General features: G+C 49.6%; 1 protein-coding gene across 6 annotated transcripts in view; it reads left to right on the top strand.

Moving 5' to 3' along the window:
- Positions 1-21,799, top strand: part of ZNF236 (zinc finger protein 236) — a 106,531-nt gene that overhangs the window by 61,036 nt on the left and 23,696 nt on the right. For 5 of the 6 annotated variants that reach the window (XM_048218519.2, XM_026496498.4, XM_044383099.3 and 2 more), the window contains 13 exons: positions 143-403; positions 3,027-3,274; positions 4,283-4,384; positions 4,799-4,950; positions 6,321-6,424; positions 10,006-10,157; positions 11,707-11,919; positions 14,267-14,549; positions 17,208-17,311; positions 19,211-19,576; positions 20,326-20,471; positions 20,566-20,806; positions 21,161-21,340. In XM_048218519.2, the coding sequence (XP_048074476.1) occupies positions 143-403; positions 3,027-3,274; positions 4,283-4,384; positions 4,799-4,950; positions 6,321-6,424; positions 10,006-10,157; positions 11,707-11,919; positions 14,267-14,549; positions 17,208-17,311; positions 19,211-19,576; positions 20,326-20,471; positions 20,566-20,806; positions 21,161-21,340 (2,552 nt within the window). The remainder of the gene's footprint in view (positions 1-142; positions 404-3,026; positions 3,275-4,282; positions 4,385-4,798; positions 4,951-6,320; positions 6,425-10,005; positions 10,158-11,706; positions 11,920-14,266; positions 14,550-17,207; positions 17,312-19,210; positions 19,577-20,325; positions 20,472-20,565; positions 20,807-21,160; positions 21,341-21,799) is intronic. The other variant, XM_048218521.2, reaches the window with a different exon arrangement.

The raw sequence follows: 21,799 nt of genomic DNA, 5'->3' as shown, positions 1-21,799 counted from the left end.
TCGAGCTCTCTGAATCTCGGCTTTCTCACTGCTTAGCTTTAAAAAGTGGTGCTCAAGTGAAAGAATGTACAAGTGCACTCTAGAGTATAAAGCATTATAAAGTTGTAAGAAGCTTATTCATGAAAATTTTTATTCTTTTTAGATCACATACAGGTGAAAAGCCTTTTAAATGTTCTCAGTGTGGAAGAGGCTTTGTTTCTGCAGGAGTGCTCAAAGCACACGTCCGAACGCACACTGGACTAAAATCTTTCAAGTGTCTGATATGTAATGGAGCTTTCACTACTGGTGGGAGCTTACGGCGACATATGGGTATCCATAATGACCTTCGTCCCTATATGTGTCCCTATTGCCAGAAAACATTTAAGACCTCACTAAATTGCAAAAAGCACATGAAAACCCATAGGTAGGTATAATTCTGTGGTCACTTTTTAGTAATCTGTAATTCCCAGATAGTGGTGGAGAGTGTTTTTAAGAAATAATTGTCTTTGATTCCTATAGTATTACGTCTAGTTTGAGGTGTATGGGCTGAAGAAACTTTTATGTCATTGTGTAAGGATCTGTTAAGAGCCACAGACTAAAACGTTAATGCTTTTATTTTTAATATAATATCGAAGTAGTCTATACTGGGCTAAATGCTTTGTAAGCTCTCTTAAAGAAGTCTGTAGTAGCTGAAATGCTAAACTATAGCTGATATTATTATTGGGTCATGAAGATTGTAAAAAGGAAAATCTTAGTCAACCAACCCTGTGATTTCTCGGCATATCATCAGTGTATCTGAATGGTCATTATTCTGTGTTGTTGACTTAAAAAGAACGTATGTTTTGGTGATCACATAAATCCATCGTTAAAGCTAACTTACATTTTTATTTGATTAGAGGGCTATCTCATCTCTTAATGGAGGTGAGCCAAGAAGCCCTTGCAGAATGCATTGCGGGCTGTATCTGGAGCTCATTCCCAGGTGTTTCTGGGAAGCCACAGTAGTCTGTGTTGTAACGGAACGCCTGGATGAGGCGACCACATCCCGGGAGACTTTGAAAGTAAGAGTCACTAGGTCTGCCATCAAAGATATTAAACCTTCTGCTCCAGAACATTTACTTTCAGGCAGTACTTTAAGCCAGATATCTCTGCCTGATGTTACCAACAAAACCAAACCCCAAATGGGAAAAGCAGCTAACTGTGAGAAACGGGTGTGTGGTTTTATCCGTCTGGATGCCCAAGCACACGGATGCCTAAGCACTTAGGACACAGAAGAATTGTCTTCCTTGATGTGGCTCAGTTGATTACTTAGCTGAGAAGTTGAACTGCTGGAATATGATGTTGGTGGTGTCAGTGTGGGGGACTCTTCCAATTTTATATCCAGTTTGTACTTCCCTGCATTTTATGGCTTCACATGCATTTGAACTGGGGAAATAGTGGTGCCTAGATGTTCGGGGTCCTGTGCTCCCTGGTCGCCATACGGGCTGCCTGAGAGCCGTATGTGCTAAGAGGGTAGCACCTGGGCAGGACCTGGCCCGTGACATGCGAAAAAGACTTTTTCTTTGTCAGGAATTCAGGCTGTTTTAAGTCCGTGCACTCGCCGTGGTGGTGTGGGGGTCCACGCCGCAGGCCTTGTTGTGGACGTGACAGCCAGGAGTAGAATTTCTGGGAAGTGGGTGAGCTGGTTTGGGCCGGGTCACCTCTGTTAGGTGGAGTGTCACACTGGCCGCTGATTGTCACAGCTTATGCTGAGGGACACAGGGCGCAGTTACTTTAGGTGGTGAGCGTGTGACATGGAGCTGACAGCGTAAGCACTGATGGGTCTGTCACGTTGCAGGGCTGGTGTCCTCCTTCTCCAGATTGTGTACACTGTGATCCCACCTGCAGGCAGCGGGGAGCTCCCGTGCTTCATCCCTTTGTTTGAAGTGTTGGGGACTCCTAAAATACCATACACACTTAGGTTAAAAATAAGTATAAAAGGTAAAAGTATAGAAAGTAGTAAAAGTACAGAAAAAGGTTACCACGCAAGACACACTTGCTCCCCAGTGGGGGGTCGTGGAGAAGCCCGGGGTGAACGTCTGGCACTGCTGAGTCGCCATCGTAGTGAGTGAACGTGTCACCGTGCACATTTTCATACTTGGCTACTTCTATTACATTTTCCCCTTCCTCAGTGAAAGTAGTCGAGAGACAACTATTTTTGATATTAGAAAATGAAGAGATTTTGTTTGGAACTAAGAATGGAGTTCTAGGTAGGCAGGTGGTGCAGTGTGTTCGTGTCTGACCCTGGTACCTTGGAGAGGGGGGCAGACTGTTCACGTCCCCCATACTGTGCGGCCTATTCATCAGGTAGTTGGTTGAGCTTCTGTTTTTAAGTTCTTTGATTCATTCACTGAATTCATTGTTCCCTTTTCTCTTTGGAAGATAAATTGTTGACGCTGCTGGAATGTACTGGATGTGTTTCCTGTATAACAGCAGTGTTAACGTGAACACGGTCTTGCAGAAACAGGAACAGCCGCTCATATGCCTCCTACTCTGTGTTCGGTCACACATAGATTGTTGGTCAAATAAGGGGTCTTTGGCCCCAGACTGCGAGGGACAGCAGGTCACAGGACTCTGCCCCCAGTCTGTACACATAATACTGAAATGGGTCTGTAAGGGCGTTGTCTTATTTTGTTCAATTCTTTGTCTAAATAACTCATTGCAGAATGAGTTTTAATTTTAATTTTGAACTGGGACAGTTTTACTTTGAAATATATGGTATCCTTCTATTTTTCTTTTTAAACTTTATATACTTTGGCGTGTGTTGTCCTTCTTCCTCTCCTTGCTGCTTTCATGTGCCTATCATCTGTGAAAGCGCTTAAAGTCAAAGGAACATGATTTTCCTTTAGAATAATTAATAGCATTTCATTTCAACTGGATTGCCACCCCGGCTTCAAAATAAAATAATTTTCTTAAGTGTTATCTAGTGATTGGCGGCTCGCACAGCAGTACTTCATGGGAGTAGGTTTTGACAGCACCTAACTGTGCGGATTGTCGTTGATGTTTTGAAGATACGAGCTTGCCCAGCAGCTCCAGCAGCATCAGCAAGCCGCCTCGCTGGACGACAGCGCCGTGGACCAGCAGGGCATGCACGTCTCGACGCACATGCAGGTGGAGATCGAGAGCGAGCAGCTGCAGGCGGCGGCGGGGCCCGCGAACCCCGAGGCCATGCTGGACCTGGAGCCACAGCAGGTCGTGCGCACGGAGGACGCGGGACTCGGTCAGCAGTTGACGCATCAGCCTCTGGAAGCAGATGAAGGCAAATATCTCCCAAGTTCTCACTCTTACAGCAGTCCGCGTAGTTTTCCAGCCGTGTGCACTTACTCCTGTCTGGGTGTCTCTCATCTCTGACTTTGAACCCCAGTCTGTGCTGTGTGTGTACACCTGAGAGTTTGCTGTGCTAGAGAATGACACACATGGGACCTTCAGCACCTCCTGTGCTGAGAGTAGCTTCCATTTTCAGTGAGTCTCCATGTGTCTGATCACTAGTGTTGTTACTGTGCAGCGGGAGTCTGGGGCGCGCTCCGGTGCGGGTCTGCGAGCCCTTGTCTCTGGCCGGCAGCCCTCCAGCCTTGCCGTCCTCATCGATGGAGTCTCGCTACAAAGAGCTGTCAGCTCAGCTGTAGCCAGGGAGCTTGGGGACGTGGTTGATGTGTGTCTGTTACGACAGGCCAACAGGCCGGCCGACAGACTGTTTGCCGGCTGCGTACGGTCTTGCAGTATGGAAGCCCCAAGCGCATTTAGTCTATGAGCAGGGTTTGTGCTTTTTATCCTCTGTGTTGCCTGGAGCAATGCACATCCGAAAAGGTGTTAAATGGTCCTTGAATGTCATTGTACTCAGGGTATTTCCTTATAGAAGAACGTCTGAGTCTTAGGAAAACTCTGAAGTGATATTCTGGAAGTATAAAGATAATGCCTTAACTATATGCCATAGGTAAAAAAGTATATATAAATTATACATATATATTACATATTTATATATCAAATTATATATCTATGTTAATATATACATATATTACATATATAAATATATGTGTTTATATATTTATGAATATGTAATTTATATATAATATACATTTAATAAATAAATTAATATATGCATGTAATTTTATATATATATATATATATGTATATTGCCGTCCTACTGTCTTTTCAAAATAAGGAGGCTAAGTTTTGAAAACTCACGTAAGTATCCTTTTGGACACATTGGTAGATGTAAGTGTCTTTGAAATGTATGAACTCGCCGTCCGTCTGTATTTTATCTCAGATAGGTTCGTGGCCCCGCCGCCCGCCCTCCAAGGGCACATGGACCAGTTCGAACAGCAGGCCCCTCCTCAGCAGTCCTTCGAACCGGCTGGCTTGTCGCAGGGTCAGTGGTGGGTCCTGCCCGGGCGTTTCAGGGGTGGTACCCGGGTCGGGTGAATTTTACCACAGCCCAAAATGTTTGTTTTAAGGCCCTTCTGAAATGTATGATTTCAAACCCGGTAACTTTCCGCGTGGATTACGTGTGCATGTGTGTGCGTGCGGTGCTGTTTGTGGTCTGCTCGGGTTGTGTGGAAAGCTCCTTAAGTCGGGACGGTGGGGTGGCCGCATGTAGACGGCTGGTGTGTGAGCCCGGCCGGCAAGGCCGTGAGCAGACGTTCTGAGAGCCAGCTGACGAAAGCTAACCCTGATTCTAGTTCTGAAGGTAGAAATCTTCGTTTGTAAAACCAACTTTTGGGGCCTTTTTTTTGGTGTGACTGCAGTATTTTTTGTCAAGCTCACATTTTGTGATTTGTTTCAGGCTTTACCGTGACAGACACGTATAGTCAGCAGCCCCCGTTTGCACCCGTCCAGCAGCTACAAGACTCCAGCACACTGGAGTCTCAGGCCCTGTCCACGAGCTTCCATCAGCAGAACTTACTGCAGGTCCCCAGCTCTGACGCGATGAACGTCGTGAGTGTCCACGGAAGGGGCGCGTGTGGGTGGCGGGCGCGTTCTGTTTTCCTCTGCGTCGTATGTGTGCACGGTCAGCTTCCTGGGAGGCCGTGCTCACTTCTTGTGGCCACGAAGACCACATCATCTGTGAGGCCGAGATGCTCGTGCACGTCTTTTCCCATCAAACACTTATATTTTACCTACAGACTTTAATTCCATGATGTGGGATTTTACCTTTGGGTTAAAAGTCAGGAAAGTCAGTAAAGTGCTGTGTAATCACATGTGAAGGGTGTTTGTGGCTTTAGTGTCACAACCTGAATGTTTTTATTGGTGGAATCTTAAATGTGGAACCTTCCACTTTAGAACGAAAATATAAAGAATGCTGACATACTAAAAATATTTAAACGCATCATTTAAAATTTCTACTTGGTCTGGTTGGAGACGTTTAAGTTTTGGTTTTGATTTTCCCATTTTGGGAAAGTTTTCACTAGTGATAGAAATGATCGGCCAATCAGTTGTTTTCTTTCTTTACAAGCCACCATTGAGAAAGAACAGGGTCACTGTCGGTAGCTTCTCCGAGTGGTAGGCCTGGCCCCTCCTGTGAAAACCTCAGAGCACTTTTTCATAGCATAGAAGCCATGGAGTTCAGATGCTGCATCTGGGTGGGGTCGGGGCGGTGGGCAGCATGCCATTTCGTGGTGGCTCGCCCCTCACGCCAGAGCCCTCTGAGTGCGGCTGCGCCCCCGACACGCTTAGAGCGGACTAGGGGCCCCTCTGCTTTGCTCACGGAGGTCAGGTGAGCCAGTCGCCACACACGGGTGGGCTCGCCACCCTTCAGTCCGGTGCCTGTTGTGCATGTGCTGAAGGTCAGCTGACCTCTGTCCCTTGAGCAGCAGTGTTTTCTGCAGTAGTCAGAAATCCTCGAGCCTGTCTTTGCTCGGTTCCTGCTGCGGTAGCCGGCTTGCCGTCCCTGTGTCAGGAAGGTATGGTGCTGACGGCTGCTCCCCGAGGGCGTGCTGTTGCTCCCAGCGGGGGGAGCATGCTTTCCCTCCCTGTGGTTTGGTGACAGGCGGGGTAGTAGGACCATGTTCACTCTCAGTAACAGTAGAGCAGATGAATAATCTCTTCCTGAGATTATAAAAAATATGGAAAGATCAGTTTCATGCTTGGCTAAATTTTGTATTTAAAACAAATTAATAGAAAGTAAGTATTGAATAAAATTGGTATGAATGGTTTTTATTATTAATCTAGTCAAATGCTTACAATGAGCTACTTGGAGTTTCTCCTTTGAATCTTCATTTATAAATTTCTTATCCTTAGTTGTTTGTTGTTCTGCCTTTATTTATAGATACTCAGGTAGTCTGCTTTATACTTCTGCTAAATTTTAGACAACGCGTTTGATCCAAGAGTCGTCCCAAGAGGAACTGGAGCTTCAGACTCAACGTCCTCAATTCCTGGAGGACAGGGAGGACCAGAGCCGGCGCTCCTACAGGTAGCTGTCTGCACAGAGAGCTCGATGCCGCGGGGCTCTGCTGGCCTGACCACTATGCCCAGTGTGTGCTTCCCCCTTCTGGGCCTTTGCGATTTGCCTCTCAGAAACTCTGTGAACAGGGTCCACTATTATCCCCACTTTATTATGATTAAAGGATGTGAGATGAAAAAGGTTCACTTGCTAAGATTTCTACAGCTAACGTGACAGGACCATGGTTGGGGAACCTGCTCGGTCGTGGCTTCCTGTTACCATGTTTTCAGGAGTAACTGAAATTTACTGTGTGCCTGTTGTTCAGAGTTCTTTGTGGGCTTGAGGTACACCGTGATTGCAAAGACAGTTTTTAAGTCCACCGTGCATCCTTCGTGCACCTGTCCGTTCAGTGGTACGTACTGCGTGCCCTCAGCGTGCCCGCATTGCTCTGGACTCGTGGAGCGTGCTGCCGACACAGACTCCTGGCCCACTCACGCTACAGTGTGCACATTCACAGGAATAAGACACACTTAGTTTTACAAAACTGAATACGACTGTATGTGTCACATACAAAGCAAAATGAGTATTGTGTTTATTGAGATAGTCTTGGCTTCATAATATTTTAATAGTTTTATTATTTGCATAAAATACTTTCGAAGGTCTAATAATTTTTTCCAAAGCCATTTAACAAAAAAAATACTTTATAGTTATTCTTTAAAAATGGCAAGGTGCCTTACCTCAAATGGGTGGTCCTAACTAAGGTTTTTGAAAATGGCTAAGTTTGCTGATGCCCTTCAGCGTATAGTGTCTGAGAGGCCGAGTGACTCCATTCTCGCGTTTCCGTAGGATTTGTTCTTTGTGCGAGATCTCAGCACCTTGAACTGGTGTTCTTGTAGAGAAGCTTTTCCACCTTTGGAAGTGTATTATCCTGTGATCGTCATGAATTTGCAAACACAAAACTGTGTTAGAGCAGTGGTTCCTAATTTGGGGGGATCCATGGATTCTGAGGGAGATACACACAGATGGGCTTCAGGATTTCTGAGACTGGCCTCATGTTTTATTCACACTTTCATCTGTTCAGCGAGTATTCACTTGCTAACGTTTAATTAGGATGTAGCATTGGTATTTTTAAGTGAGATGAATCTAAAGTCTTCTCGTGATTCCTTCGTGACATCTGCTTGGGTGTCTGTGGACTTGTAGGCTTGCATCATTCATTCATGTATTCAACAATTGTTAAGAACCCGTGATATGCCAACCATTGGGGCTATATTAGTGAGCAAAACAGAAGAAAACCCTCCGTGCTCAGAAGTTTATATGCTCGTGGGAAGAGGTGGTGAGCAAAATGAGTAAGTGAGGCACACGGTAGATGGGATATTGACACGGGCCGTGGGGAAAGAGGAAGCAAGAGGGGCTGCCAGGCGCTGTGTGGCAGCTGATGGGAGAGGCAGGTGCTGCCATCCTGGGAGTGGCCAGAAGGCAGGACCCACCTTTAGGGGATTTATAACAGGTGGAGGTGTGAGAGGAAGGGAACCAAGCAACTGGAAGTTAGAAATTACTGTCCCTGGAAGGGGGGATTTCTTGGCGGGCAGGCTTTGGCGCTAAGGCCAATAAGACTTGGTTTTGTATCATCAAGGTTGGTATTTGAGAAGAGGTGTCATTTTGGTTCGTTATACCAGGTTGGGATTAAGGGGAGAGGTCCAGCTGGAATTACACATCTGGGAGCTGTCAGTGTATAGGCTAACCTTAAAGCCGTGTGGGTGCATGTCCATCAAAAAAGGAAGGGGCGCCAAGGTCGCACCCTTGGCATGCCACTTAGCGGCGAGCAAGGTGAGGAGGGACCAGCCACGAGGCAGGGCTGTGTGTGTGTATTGTTTATGGACGAGATGGTGTCTCACTTTCATAGGATTCTCACGGACGTCGGGGATCCTCCCCCAAGACATTAAGAAACATGGAACCCGTAGCCTATAATTTCATTACATTTTTACCTTTTGCCCCAATATTATGACGAAAGTAGAGACTAGCCAAGCTCCCTGAGATGTGCTTCCTGGGTACACGGCTGCAGAGGAGCTCTTTCTGTGGACCCTGCCCCTGGCAGCTGGGGGCGTCCCCCGTGTTGTGACGGAGCGACCGAAGGCCGTGTGTACCTCCGACGTGGCGGCTCTCCCAGGGCGAGCGCGTCCTCAGTGTTGGCTTCTATGATCTAGGTTGTCGGTGGACACTTGGGGAGAATAACTGTGTGGTCAGCAGAGTGGGCGGGGGTCGTCCATGAGGAGAGAGGAAGCAGAGAAGGGCCCCGTCTCCACGGATGGAGCCTGGTCCTGGGGCGGGAGCTGGCTGGGGCCAGGTGGGGACGGTCTTGCTTCAGACTGTCTCTGAGGGTGGCCATCTCTCCACAGCCTGCCGGCGTTGTCCTGGTGGTGCTGGATGGCTTTAGTTCATAGGTGTGAGTTAGAGGGCCTTCTCAGCAAGCATCAGACGGCTTAGTGGCGCTCGGTTCTGCAGATGGATGGTTTTGTCCTGCTGCCGTGTGGACCAGAACCAATCTCTTTCTCAGATCAGTCGACGAGTGCTGTTGGCTTGCTTTTCTGTTTTTCATGGGTATCCCCCTAAATCAAGCTCGTATCACGGAGTGAGATTTCCAAGTGTGTTTCCAGTTTGTCTGTCTGCAGTTGGGTGTGGACATCAGAGGACGACGGTTGGCTGCCTCTGTGCGGGTGCCTGGTCCCAGAGACGGGGGTTTGGAATGTGCCTAACGTCCTCCTACAGCTTCAGACTGGGAAATGGGAAAGATTTCTGAATCCTTTTTTTAGTGTTTAATAATATGTGAATAAGAATTTTAAAATAGTTCATAATTATTTCATCCTTGAAGTAATTTTAATATATTCTGTAACTTAGGGGAAGATGATACTGTACATTTACATATTATTCAAAATAGCTCTAGGAAAATCTGTTTTGTAAAGTATTTTATAAGCCTAAAGAGTATATGAATTGGCATTTCCAAGTGTCTGGACTCAGGAGCGATTCTGACCTTGAGGCAGTGGAAGGTTTCACAGTGTCCTGTACGACTTAGTAAAGAAAATACTCTGTAATAAATTTTTTTTCTGTTTCTTTTTTTTTTTTCAAGATTTTATTTATTTATTTGACAGAGAGAGACAGCCAGCAAGAGAGGGAACACAGCAGGGTGAGTGGAAGAGGAAGAAGCAGGCTCCTAGCAGAGGAGCCTGATATGGGGCTCGATCCCAGAACCCTGGGATCACGCCCTGAGCCAAAGGCAGACGCTTAACGACTGCGCCACCCAGGCGCCCCTCCTTTAGTTTCTGATTAATCAGGTAGTGTGCCTGCTGGGGATTGCCATAGGATTTACTGAGAATGAAATAATAAAATACATGTTTATGACACACAGATACTCTGAGCAGAATTTGGTCTCACAAGTTACTATTGCTGATGTTTCATCATTTCTTCAACAGTGGAGAGCACAGCTAGCTTCTGTAACAGTTATGCCTGAGTGTTTAGTGATCACGGGGGAGGCTGTTTTTCCTCGGTCTCCGACGTCACACTTGTGCTCGTGCTGTGGACTGACGTGGCGTCTGCTCTCCGTGCTGTGTTTCTAGGTGTGAGTACTGCAACAAAGGCTTCAAGAAGTCCAGCCACCTGAAGCAGCATGTGCGGTCCCACACCGGGGAGAAGCCCTACAAGTGCAAGCTGTGTGGACGTGGCTTCGTATCCTCCGGGGTCCTCAAGTCGCACGAGAAGACACACACAGGTGACTGCCTCACTCAGGGGACTTTGTTGTTTCCGGTGTGTTGATGGAGGGCTGCGGCCATCAGTACCACCTCCGTCCTGGCCAGAAGACGCTCTGTAGCTGTGAGCACTCACTCCCCATTTCCCTCCGTGCCCCAGTCCTCGGCAGCCGGGGTCTCCTTCCGTCTCTGGATTTGCCTGTTGTGGGCATGCCGTCGAAACACAAACATGCAGACACAGCTTCTTTCCTGCGCACGTGTCCAGGCTCCTTCCACACTGTAGGCAGCACGCCACTCGTTTGTGGAGCTGAACCGTACTCCACTGTGTGGACGGATCCCCTTTCCTTCCTCTTTCAGCCACTGTTGGACGTTGGAGAGTTTCCCTCTTGAGGCTCCCGGAAATCATCCTGCTGTGAACCTGTGTATGCAGCTTACGTGGGCGAGTTTCCATTTCTCTAACAGTGGAATGGCTTGGTCATATGGTACCTGTTTAAACCTTTGAGTCGATCAGACTCTTTTCCAAAGTGGCTGCACTGTTTTTGCTTGTCCACCAGCGATGGTGAGGGTTCCCATTTCCCACTCTGGTCCGCACTTGGCGTTGTTTGTCCTTCTGCCGTGACCGTCCCTAGGACTGTGCCGTGGTGTCTACTCATGGGCTTCGTTTGCATTTCTCTAGCGGTGAAGGTCGTGCAGCTGCCTTTCACGTGCCCATTGAGAAGCGGCTCTTCTAGTCCTCTGTCGTTTTTAAATTAGATTCTTTGCAATCTTATTGTTGAGCTGTTTAAGGAGTTTTTACTATATTCTCTATCAGATATGTGATTTGCAGTTAAATATATTTTAAATATGTTGCTTTTATCTGTTTAGTAAACACAGTATGTTTATTTCATATATTAATGTATCTGTTTAATACCAGTGTATTCTGTGTAAGGCTTTATTTGAAATAAGAACACACCAACAGAACAAGGGCAGGCTTTGTGGGATTAGTGACAGTTGGTGGTCGCAGGCGCCGGGAGGACAGGTGGAGGGCAGGTCCAGAGAAGGCCGGTTGGAAGGCCGAGCTAAGGAGTCAGCGCTCCCTGTAGCAGAGAGGAGCCTGTACGACTGGAACCGGGAACCATGGCTGGTCTGCGAGGTGCTTACACAGCCACGGTGGCCTCTGTGGCTTCAGTCCAGAGCGGAGAGGGCTTTCCTGGCGGGCCTGATTTGGAAGTAAAGCCGTGCACAGGTGTTGTAGGCCGTTCCCGCGTCATTGGCTGTGGGAATGGTGAAAAAAGATGGATTTGAGAAAACCTTTCTGGGGCATAATCCACAACATGTTGCCAGCTGAAATGTCAAAGATGGAGGGACAGAGAGCACTTGGCGTTTGTTTACGGCAATGGTCTTGTGGGTTTAATTCCACTAGTGAATTAGTAGGGAGACACGCCACGACCATTTCAGTGTTCCTAAAATAGAGCCAGGGCAAATAACCCGGCTTCAGTTTTGTGGCTTCTCGAACATATCTTTGTTTGCTTTCCACTACTTACGATTTTAAGGGACTGGGCTACAGTTTTGACCTTGTTTCCATTGTCACAGGAGTAAAGGCGTTCAGCTGCAGCGTCTGCAGCACTTCGTTCACAACCAACGGCAGCCTCACCCGGCACATGGCCACGCACACGAGCATGAAGCCTTACAAGTGTCCGTTCTGTGAGCAGGGCTTCCGGACCACAGTGCACTGCAAGAAGCACATGAGGAGGCACCAGGCCGTCCCCTCCGCGGTGTCAGCAACGGGGGAGGCGGAAGGAGGAGGTACTGCCCAGCGTTGACTCGAGGGTCAATAACCACACGCTCGCCTGGTGATAGATTAGTGCACACGCATCTTTAAGTCTCGCTTATTTTCTGGTTATGACAGCAGCACGTGCTCTCTTTGGAAAAGGATTCAGAGAGGGCAGAGAAGGAAACCATCTCACCAGTCAGCACACCCCAGACCATCTGCCGTAGCCGAGCAGATACGTTAATTTCTCGACAAGCAGGGATTCGAGTTGTACGTGGTGCTTGCGGTCCCCTCGATTTTCCCTCCGCCGGTGTCTGTCTCAGACGTCAGCTCCTGGGGGCCCGTGGAGGTCTGTTGTATTCTGTTACGTAATTCCCTATGGATAGACGTGTGCCTTCCGTCCGGGTCTCTCCCTGAGCCAGCAGGAGCCAGCCGTTAGGGAGGGCTTCACCCCTCCGCCAGCCTGCGCGTTCGCTGCAGTCCCTCAGTGCGTCGACGCGAAGCACCGTGTAGCTAGCTCAGTGTCGGACGCACCCAGTAAGGCAGGCCTCCGGGGAGGAGCGTTGTGAGCGTATGAGGTGATCTCTCTTTAGCACATCCCCCGGGTAAAATGCCAGGATGAAGAATGTGCTGTTGTCTGTTTGGACCCTGTTACCCGACGGTGGTCTGTCCACAGCATGAGACCTGACTGTGCACGCAGTTGGCATGTGATGTTTGTGGAGTGAGTGTGACGAGGCAGGGCTGTGAATGTGGGGTTGGCATGCTCGCAGCCATCAGAAGGCTGGCGGCTCGTTGGCTTCCGTCCCCGGTGGCTCACCCCCGTGTGCTCTGTGCTCACCTGGCCTCAAGGTCACGGTTGTCTCCGGTGCGCTCAACTGCCGTAATAGCCCTGTAGCTTGTTCTTATGTTTTGGGCAAAGTGTCTTTAAAATGTGCCTAACCTACCTACAGACGGTAAGAACTCTGACTTCTCCCCTGCAGAGCGTCTGCTCCCCTGGCCTCTTCAGTAGGTAATTCTGAATGTCGATGTTTCTGACCCCTTGGGCTTTGTCAGGACACCGCGCCAACTTTTCAGTCTCATCATTCCTCATAAAGCCTTTATTTCCACTTTTGTCCTGTGATTAGTGAAGTACAAGGAGAGAAGAGTAACTCTTCTCCTTGCAGGGACTTACAGAGCGCAGGACACCACGCCCTGTTTCTGGAACCTGCCGTGTGGAGGGCATTCACGGGGGAGCCAACGCAGCAGCCTCCAGGGCTGAGGATGCAGCTTTGCCGTTTGGATGGGCGGGGGGCTCCTGTGGTGGCCTCGCCACTCTGCTGCGTCTGTGTTCGCTCCCCCGTGATCTGTCGTGGTGCCGTCTGCTCCGGGATCACTGAGGAAGAGCAGCCACTGCACCGGCTTCATGTCCTAGGGGTTGACCTCGGTCACATGTGTTAGGACATGAGTCTGTGTGGCCCGACACCGTCGGCTTCCGCGTCGTCTGTGTGTTGTGCTCCATTTCACTGCCCTTTGCCCTCCTGTGGCTTTGCCGTGTTAATTGGGTTCTCAGAACTTTCCACATTTCATTATCTGTGCTGGTGGGGCTACTGTCTGTCCCCCCCAAATCGATCCAAATCTTATTCTCTCCTCCACAGCCCACCTTCCCTGTCCCCCCCTGGCCCCTCTCTTTCCTTCTCTCCTTCCTTCCCTCCCTCCCTCCCATCATTCTCCCTTCATCCTAACAGAAGCAACCCGGTAGCTCTTGTCACTAACGTGGTGCTAACCACTGTCCATTTGGCTAGTTAGTGTTTCTTTTGAGGTCTTATTCTTTCACTTTTTAGTCATCTGTGCCATTCCAACCTCCCACTCCCAGCCAACTTGTTTTTCTTCTGTCAGATTCTAATAGCACCTTATTCTTGTTTTCAGTCAGTGTAAATACATCCTTACATCTCACTGAGAGAATACTTAAATGTATATATTTTTAAGGGTTTTTTGGTAACTAATTAGGACCTTTTTGCGAATTTGTCACTTTGGTCTTCTGTCTTGAGCTACTGATTTTCTTTATCTGATGATAATTCAGTTTTTGCCCGTATTAGTCAGCGAGTGTCTGTGTTTATGAATGCTGGGGACGTGTGTGGACGCTGGTGCTTTCAAAGGAGCTCTCTGCCGGGCTGGTCCTCAGTCTGGCACTGTTGTGACGAGGTGACCACGGTGCCGTTCCCTCTGGGGCCCCAGCTTGGTTTCCCCGTGGACTAGCGGTGGGAAGGAAACGCTTTTGTCCCTAATAGAGCTTCCTGTGTAACTCACTTTACACCCTACAGACTTGTTTGGTTTCATTTTACTTGTTTTGTGAAAACTTAATTTTTTATTAGGATTGGATCCTTTTCCTGTATTTTTGTTTAGATGTGTGTATGGAGGAAGAGGAAGAGAATTCTGAAAGAAGTGCATCTCGAAAAGCTCGTCCGGAGGTCATCACTTTCACGGAGGAGGAGACGGCGCAGTTGGCCAAGATTCGGCCACAGGAAAGCGCGACCGTCTCCGAGCAGGTCCTGGTGCAGTCGGCCGCGGAGAAGGACCGCATCAGCGAGATGAAGGACAGGCAGGCGGAGCTGGAGGCCGAGCCCAAGTATGCCAACTGCTGCTCCTACTGCCCCAAGAGCTTCAAGAAGCCCAGCGACCTGGTGAGGTGAGGCTGCCGCCGTGTTCTCAGCATTCGCGGACAGCGTCTGTGTGCGGCTCGGTGTTGCCCCGTGGCCAGGGAGGGCCGCTGCCTCCCGAGAGGCTGATCCGTGTGTGGAGCGAGGGTTTTAAGCTGTTGTGGATTGTGGGGCTCTTCCAGAACGTTGATTAGAAAGCAGTGTGCTCTGTACATGGCTCGTGCACATGTCTAAACGGTTGTGGCGTCAACAGCCCTCCTTTATCCACAGTTTCAGATAGTTACCCAAGGTCACCACAGTCCCTGAGTGGGCCATCCTCCTGCTGACCTCTGTCACAAGGTCATGGTAGCCTCACACTGCGTCACGCAGCTGTCGTCATCTCACGTCAGCACAGGAAGATGGGGAGTGCGGTCGGTACGGTGCTGAGAGAGGGACAGCGCATTCACCTGTCGTTCATCGCAGGTGTTGTTGGGATCGTTCTGCCCAATCATCATTTGTCGTAGTTAATCTCTTAACTGGGCCTAATTTAGAAATTCTACCTTACGATAAGTGTCTCGTACGTACAGGAAAAAAACAGTATACATCCGCGCTTTCAGGCGGATGTATTCTGAGATCCCCTGGGGGTCTTGGAACATATTCCTGTAGATAAGGGAGGACTACCAGAGGTAAAAGAAAAAAAGAGAAAGAAAAGAGGAAAGGAAGGAGGGAGGGAGGAAGAAAGGAAGGAAGAAAGGAGGGAGGGAGGGAGGGAGGAAATGAATTATTTATTGAGGATGACATGGTGCTAAGCTGTGTGGGTTTGCAGACCGCATCAGGGACCTGCTGTCCCCAGGAGTGCTGGTCTGTGTGGGGAGCGAGGGCACAAGCACACGCTGGGGTGTGTGACAGTGTCAAAAGGCAGCCTGTGATTAAGGCCAGTCAGCCCGATAGCAGTGACTGGCGTGAGGTCATGTCCAGCAGGACTGGACCCCAGGACCCTGACGGCTGTGGGGAGGCTCAGCCCAGGGGAGGAGGTGAGAGGTAGAGTTTGTCCTGCAGGACAACACAGGATATTTGGTGTTTGTGTTAGGGGAGAGCTCATGGGTGGAAGGTGTAGGGCAGCATGGCGCAGGGAAGAGCAGTTAGGATTTTGAGGTGGGTGACGGAGCAGGCTGCCCTCAGGACCCTCCGCGTGGGCGGGACAGAGGCTGGCGGCAGAGTGGCTCCCGCGTTGGAAGTGCATGTCCAGTGAGCGTAGAAGGTGATGGCTAGCCTGCATGTGGGAAGGGAAGTATGCCAGTGAGGGTGATGGCGAGGTGGGTTAGTGGGGTTTAGAGCGAGCCCACAGGGAGCTGCAGTGTCCCTTCCAGGCACCCCCCAGAAGTGAGGGGGTGCATTCAAGGCTGGGGAGTAAGACAGCAAGGCGTATGGCGAGGAGAACACCAGGCACTGTGATGAAGGACTTGGGGTGCTTTGTAGGTAGGAGTGCAGCCTGGCAGGAGGGGTGCCAGGAGGGGAGCGCACAGGGTAGTTGGTGGGGTGAGCCAGGTCAGCGGGAGGGGGTGGTGGGAATCCCAGGCGAGGCTGTCCTGAGGACCAGGGCTACCAGTGTGGGGTGGTGGAGGCAGCATTGCGGGGATCCATGCACCACTTCAGACCCCTGCACGAGCACTGTGTGAGTACCACATGAGCACCATGTGAGTACTGTGCGAACACTGCATGAGTACTGCACGAGCACTGCAGAGCATTACATGAGCAGTATATGAGTATTGTATGAGCACTGCATGAGCACTACACGAGTACTGCAGAGCACTGCATGAGCACTACATGAGTACTATACGAGCGCTGCAGAGCACTGCACAAGCACTACATGAGCGCTGCAGAGCACTGCATGAGCACTGCATGAGCGCTGCAGAGCACTGCATGAGCACTACATGAGCACTACACGAGCGCTGCAGAGCATTGCACGAGCACTACACGAGCACTGCAGAGCACTGCACGAGCACTACATGAGTACTATACGAGAGCTGCAGAGCGCTGCAGAGCACTGCACGAGCGCTGCAGAGCACTGCACGAGCACTACACAAGCGCTGCAGAACACTGCACGAGCACTATATGAGTGCTGTGAGCACTATATAAGCACCGCTTGAGCACCGCGGTGCATGTGCTTCTGTGTGCACTTGCGTGCATGTGGGGCCCGTGCTGGCAGGTGCCGCCAGCTGGTCTCCAGACTGGGCATGCCGCTGACGCCCGTCAGTTTCTGGAAGTTCCCTGACCACCCTAGACTGGGCCCTCAGCACACGGATGGGGAATTGATACCTTATCATTTTAATTTGCTCTTTGGAAATGCTGAGTATGGGCCAGACCCTTTCACGGGGCTTCCGGTCATGTGTTTCTTCTCTGAGCTGTATATCGCCTGTTCTTCCACTGTGATCTTTCTCCTCTTCTCGATTCATAAGCACTCCTTGGTTTTAAAGAAAGCCCTGTTTTCATTGGTCTTGCAGATTTTTTTTTCTTTTGAATTTGTTTGTGGTGTTTTTGTGTAGAGTGAAGATTAAAGGTGTTATTTGGCCAAATGTATTCAGCCCGTACTGACACGTTATTTTCATTTATGTGGATGTTATGAGGTTGTTTGTAAATGTATGTAAAATTAAAATGAAAAGCACTTCATTGCAAGTGCTTTCTAATTGCACATGCTTTCTGGCTAGGCATGTTCGGATCCACACTGGAGAAAAGCCATACAAATGTGACGAATGTGGGAAGAGCTTTACTGTTAAGTCGACTCTGGACTGCCATGTGAAGACCCACACAGGTAAGGACAAGCACCTGTGTCACACGTAGGGGCCTTATGATGGCGTTTTAGACTTTTCCTATGTATCTTGCCCACAGAAATACTTTCAGAATCATAGAAAGCTTAAAAATCCTGAACCACAAAGGAATGAGTATACAAGGATTTTTGATTCCTGACTTGGGGGAATATGACCCAGATAACACTGAGGAGAAGGAGCTTGGTCTCAAATGCCAGGTTGTAGGTGGTCTTGTATTTTTATTCAGACTTGAACACCTTTGTTAAAAAAATTACTTCTTAGTCTCATTTAGGCCAAAGAGATATGGTTTGTTGAGGTTTTAGAAGATCTGGGGATTTAGCAAATCTCATTAGGATTCACAGGCAATAATTCCTTTTACGTGGGGGGAAATGCTAGAAAGGAAAAAATTTGTTAAAAAAATGACTTTGTTAAAAAAATTACTTCTTAGTCTCATTTAGGCCAAAGAGATATGGTTTGTTGAGGTTTTAGAAGATCTGGGGATTTAGCAAATCTCATTAGGGTTCACAGGCAATAATTCCTTTTACGTGGGGGGAAATGCTAGAAAGGAAAAACATTAATGTCCAGTTTTCAATGGCCGTGTTTTTCCCTTCATCTCATTTGAGGAACTGAAGGTTAGTTGTCCTAATGAAAGGATATTGAGGCTTTGCCTCTTGATGTGCACAGGGCATCCCACTGGTTAGGGGGGCCCGCTCCACACCTCTGCTAGGTTGGAGGTCTGTGTCCACTTCTGAAGCCACTCTGAGCCTCTGGTTATCGCTTAGAAATTGGCGTGTGGCGAACTCTCAGGAAATGGTAGAGGATTATGGCTACCAAACTAATTTATCTTCTTAATTTTTGGTTACCAGCAGAATTGACTAAAATGTACAAAACAAATCTCACACATTTACTTAAAGCCCTGTAATTCTTTTCTGATAGATTAATATTTGGAATTAAATAGATATGTGAACGTAGTGTGTCTCTTCTGTGGGCAGTGTTTCTGTCGCTTCGTTAGTTGCTGTGAGCTGCCGAGGACCAGGAGGCGTCCGCTCGGCAGCCCAGGTCCGGTGGGGGTCGGCCGGTCGCTCGCCGGCCGGTGCCAGCGGTGTTCAGGACGACTCACACTCACGGAATTCAGGGTTAGCTCCCAGGCATGAGGAATAGAAAGAAAAGTCTACCTTTCAGGGCTCCTCCTCCACGCTGGCTCCTCGGGTGACCTTTGACACCCCTAAGCAGGATTAGGTCAGCAGGCCGGGGGCCCTCGTCTGGGGTGAGTCCCGGTGAGCCCAGCCTGGTAAATAGAAGTCAGTATTGGTTGCTGGGAGCAGTAGAAGGAAACAGAAGGATCCCTTTGTCCTCCCGGAACCTCCCTGGGGCAGAGTAGGTGGGTGACAGGGCACTCAGGTCCACCTCCACAGCCTTCATCATGCCCTGGACGTGGGAAAAGCGCCAGAGTCCCAGCAGCTGATTGTGTGATCCACACCCCTGGGTCCAGGGTGCTGTCCACCTGTGCGGGTATGTGGGGGGCCGCCGTGCAGAGGAAGAGAGACAGGTGCTGAGACACGCATGTGCCCTTTGTGCACCGAGGGATGGGTGACAGCGCGGCAGGGCTGAGCTGCCCGGGGACGCTGGCTCAGCTTTTGCTGAGGTTCAGGGTGGGCAGCAGTGCCCACGCGCTGCACACGTCCGAGCGTTGTGACAATGCCGGACTCACACTGTAGACCGTGTGCTCACTTCGGAGGCTCTGCAGCAGCACTCTGTCCCTTGCAGGGCATCCTGTGGGAGCACGGGGCTCACCATCCAGCACTCGGGTCCCCAGCGTCAGCACACACCCCCACCCGAGCCCGCCAGTGCTCACGGATGTAGTGTCACTGGCCCCCACTAACCCCCGGCTGGACTTCCCACAGGTCAGAAGCTCTTCAGCTGTCACGTCTGCAGCAACGCCTTCTCGACGAAGGGAAGCCTGAAGGTGCACATGCGTCTGCACACGGGAGCGAAGCCGTTCAAGTGTCCCCACTGTGAGCTGCGTTTCCGCACGTCGGGCCGGAGGAAGACTCACATGCAGTTCCATTATAAGCCCGACCCGAAGAAAGCCCGGAAGCCAGTGACTCGAAGCTCGTCGGAAGGACTGCAGCCCGTGAGCCTGCTCAGTCCGACGTCCACCGACCCAAACGTGTTCGTCATGAACAACTCGGTTCTCACGGGACAGTTCGAGCAAAATGTGCTTCAGCAAGGGCTGGTGGGCCAGGCTATTCTGCCCGCGTCCGTGTCAGGTGAGCCCGGAGCGGGGCAGCTGGGGAGGGGCCCCTCGGCGTGGACACTGCCTGCCTGTCTGTCTGTCGGGGGAGACGCCGCTGGGAGCAGTTCACCCTAGAGGTCACTGGGAAGACGGAGATTTCGTTGTTCAGATGAGTTCCCTCTTCTCCTTTCATGGAGTCTAGTTCAACACCTCGGCACTTGTGTGAGCTTTTTCTCACTGGTGTCACTGTGTTTGTCCTCAGCATCCTCACAGACTTCGTAGTGAGATGTTATCGATCAGTCCTCGTGGACGGCATGTGTAACGTAGGAGAGTTCTCTGACTGCTCTCGGGTCACCTAGTGCCGGAGAAGTACTGCATTTGAGCCATTTAGGTGTTTCGTGTATTTACGTAGAGTGAATATTTTTAGCTATCAGACATGTCGTGTGGCTTTCGTTCCATGTATGCGACCCGTGGAATGATCGAAGCCTGAAAAAACACAATTATTAGTTGCTGTGTTAATTCTTGGGCTAATCAGTGTAATCTCTTTGAGCCTAGTTTCTGGGTGTGTTTAAGATGGATAATATCTATTTCAGAGGATTTGCTTTGTGTTGAATTAGCTAAGGTGCGTGTGTGGCGTGGAGTAAATACTAGTACTCGTTGACTAGATCATGTTGACGTAAGTGTAGGACTTGGGTGTATAAAAAGCCCTGTGTGCGAATGAGCTGCTTTCCTGTCGAAGGAGCTTGTCCGATAGGCAGCCATCTCCATTGTGTCTCTCTGCAGCTGGCGGTGACTGGACGGTGTCCCTGACGGACGGGAGCCTGACCACCCTGGAGGGCATACAGTTACAACTGGCTGCTAACTTAGTCGGCCCCAACGTTCAGATCTCCGGGATCGATGCCTCCAGCATTAATAACATCACATTACAGGTACGACGCGTGCCGTGGCGTCCCAGGCTCTGATGTGTCCAGAATCACATGTAAGCATGAACTTCCCATGACGAGGATCTCTGTTGCTTTGCAGATCGACCCGAGTATTTTGCAGCAAACATTACAGCAGGGCAACTTGCTTACTCAGCAGCTGCCAGGGGAGCCTGGCCTGGCCTCACAGAACAACTCTCTTCAGACCCAGGACAGCACGGTCCCAGCCAGTGTCGTCATCCAGCCCATCCCTGGCCTGTCCTTACAGCCCACCGTGACATCCGCCAGTCTGACCATCGGCCCGCTGTCTGAGCAGGACCCCGTGATGACCACCAGCAGCAGTGGTGAGTGAGCGCCATGGGCAGTTAGGATGCTGGGCTGCCCCTCTGTCTTCGGAAAGCTCAGCATACACAGCAGATGTCCCAAGCGTATGGAAGCCTCCCCGGCGACAAGGGATGTGTAGACACCGTCCGCGCATAGATCGCGGCCCGCACCTGCTCCCATGGTCCTGTTGGCTTCCGGTCACACCGTAAGCCTCTCTTATCTCTCTGCATGAGGGAATCAGAGACAACTGATGTTTTATTTTGAATCTTCTTTTGAAATAACAGTTTCACTATTAAGTATTTTTAATATAAAAAAGGAGAAAATTACTATTTTTTTTTAAGCCTACCTTTGTTCTGTTTTGTAATGATGACCAGGGACTCAAGACCTTTCTCAGGTGATGACATCGCAAGGCCTGGTATCCACGTCCAGCGGCCCCCACGAGATCACCCTGACCATTAACAACTCAAGTTTGAGCCAGGTCTTGGCACAGGCTGCCGGGCCCACCGCTGCGTCGTCCTCGGGGTCTCCCCAGGAGATCACCCTGACCATCTCTGGTTAGTCACTTCACATTTTAAACCTCCTTTACCCTGCAATTTGACTATATTTTATTTGTTTATGTGTATGTATGTGTGTACATATATATATATATATATATATATATTTTTTTTTTTTTTTTTTAATTTTTGCAAAACTGAGTTTTGCATAAAGCCAGTGCTTAATACATGTTTGTAATGAATGTGGGAAATTCAAGTTTAGTGAAATAGGGTCACGGTTCAAATCTGTTACCAGAAGTTAGCAGTGAGAGTTACTCACGTCCTTCCGGCTTGAGTCTGTTGTCCCGTCGCGTTGATTCGGTCCGTGGGGAGCGGGCTGCGGTAGCTTCTTCGTCCGTGTTCCTGCCCCACTAAACTGGAGGCATGTGACTGGGATGACGTGTGTGTGGGGACACTCTAGATGCCTAGGCTCCTTCTCAGAAGTCGGCACAGATTGTGTAGGACCATGTGAAGTGTGCT

This window comes from Ursus arctos, unplaced genomic scaffold (assembly GCF_023065955.2).
Source record: "Ursus arctos isolate Adak ecotype North America unplaced genomic scaffold, UrsArc2.0 scaffold_17, whole genome shotgun sequence".
Lineage (NCBI taxonomy): Eukaryota > Metazoa > Chordata > Mammalia > Carnivora > Ursidae > Ursus > Ursus arctos.
Note: the sequence above shows the minus strand (reverse complement) of the source record. Positions and strands in the feature narration are given on the sequence as shown.